We start from the raw sequence: 622 nt of genomic DNA, 5'->3' as shown, positions 1-622 counted from the left end.
TGTGCTTTGGAAAGGTTCCTAGGTCCGCTGATGGAAACTACAGCCTTCGTCCCTCACCTACTAAGCTCTCCTAAGGAAGCAGGAGACCAGAAGGTGCCAGCCAAGGGTAGAAAGAGATTGAGATTAGTCTCTGTCCCGATTCCCTGTCCCCACCTCCCTCTTTCTGTTCCCTGTCTCTGCTGGACTCTCCCTTACTCCCACCCCCGCTTTAGGGGTGGAGCTTGGCTTCCCCCTGCGGGTCACAGTTAAATTCTCCAAGCAGACCGAGGAGCAGGGCAGTGTGGTACAGAGCTGGCCCAGGCAGGGAGGCAGAACCATGGCTGGCAAGAAGGTCTGCATCGTGGGCTCAGGGAACTGGTAAGAGGCCCTGTTGAGGGCTATGGTGGGGAGAAAGGGAGTGAAACAATATGACCATCCGGAGTAGAGGGTATGAGAGGAGGAAATACCCCCTGCCCTGCCTTTGCCCTAACAGCTACCCCAAGAGTCCTAAATCCTTATTCTGAACAACATGAGCAGGAGGGGGCTTCAGGGCTGCTCCCTTTCCTTCCAATTGTACCAATAACCCTGAAGAAAAGAAGCCACCTTGACTTTTCCTTCCCACCAGTATCTGATTGACTAAGTT

The 622-nt window shown here is 53.7% G+C and overlaps 1 protein-coding gene across 1 annotated transcript in view; it reads left to right on the top strand.

Moving 5' to 3' along the window:
- The first annotated feature begins 242 nt into the window (after positions 1 to 242).
- GPD1 (glycerol-3-phosphate dehydrogenase 1) overlaps positions 243 to 622 on the top strand; it is a 7,302-nt gene continuing 6,922 nt past the window's right edge. Inside the window, exon 1 of the mRNA XM_069092580.1 lies at positions 243 to 357. Coding sequence (XP_068948681.1) covers positions 317 to 357 — 41 coding nt within the window. The 5' untranslated portion in view covers positions 243 to 316. The remainder of the gene's footprint in view (positions 358 to 622) is intronic.

The sequence above is a fragment of the Petaurus breviceps genome, unplaced genomic scaffold, assembly GCF_028583685.1.
Source record: "Petaurus breviceps papuanus isolate PSGF00001 unplaced genomic scaffold, PetGlider_PUasm1.0 191, whole genome shotgun sequence".
Classification (NCBI taxonomy): domain Eukaryota; kingdom Metazoa; phylum Chordata; class Mammalia; order Diprotodontia; family Petauridae; genus Petaurus; species Petaurus breviceps.
This window is presented reverse-complemented; position numbering and strand designations above follow the sequence as displayed.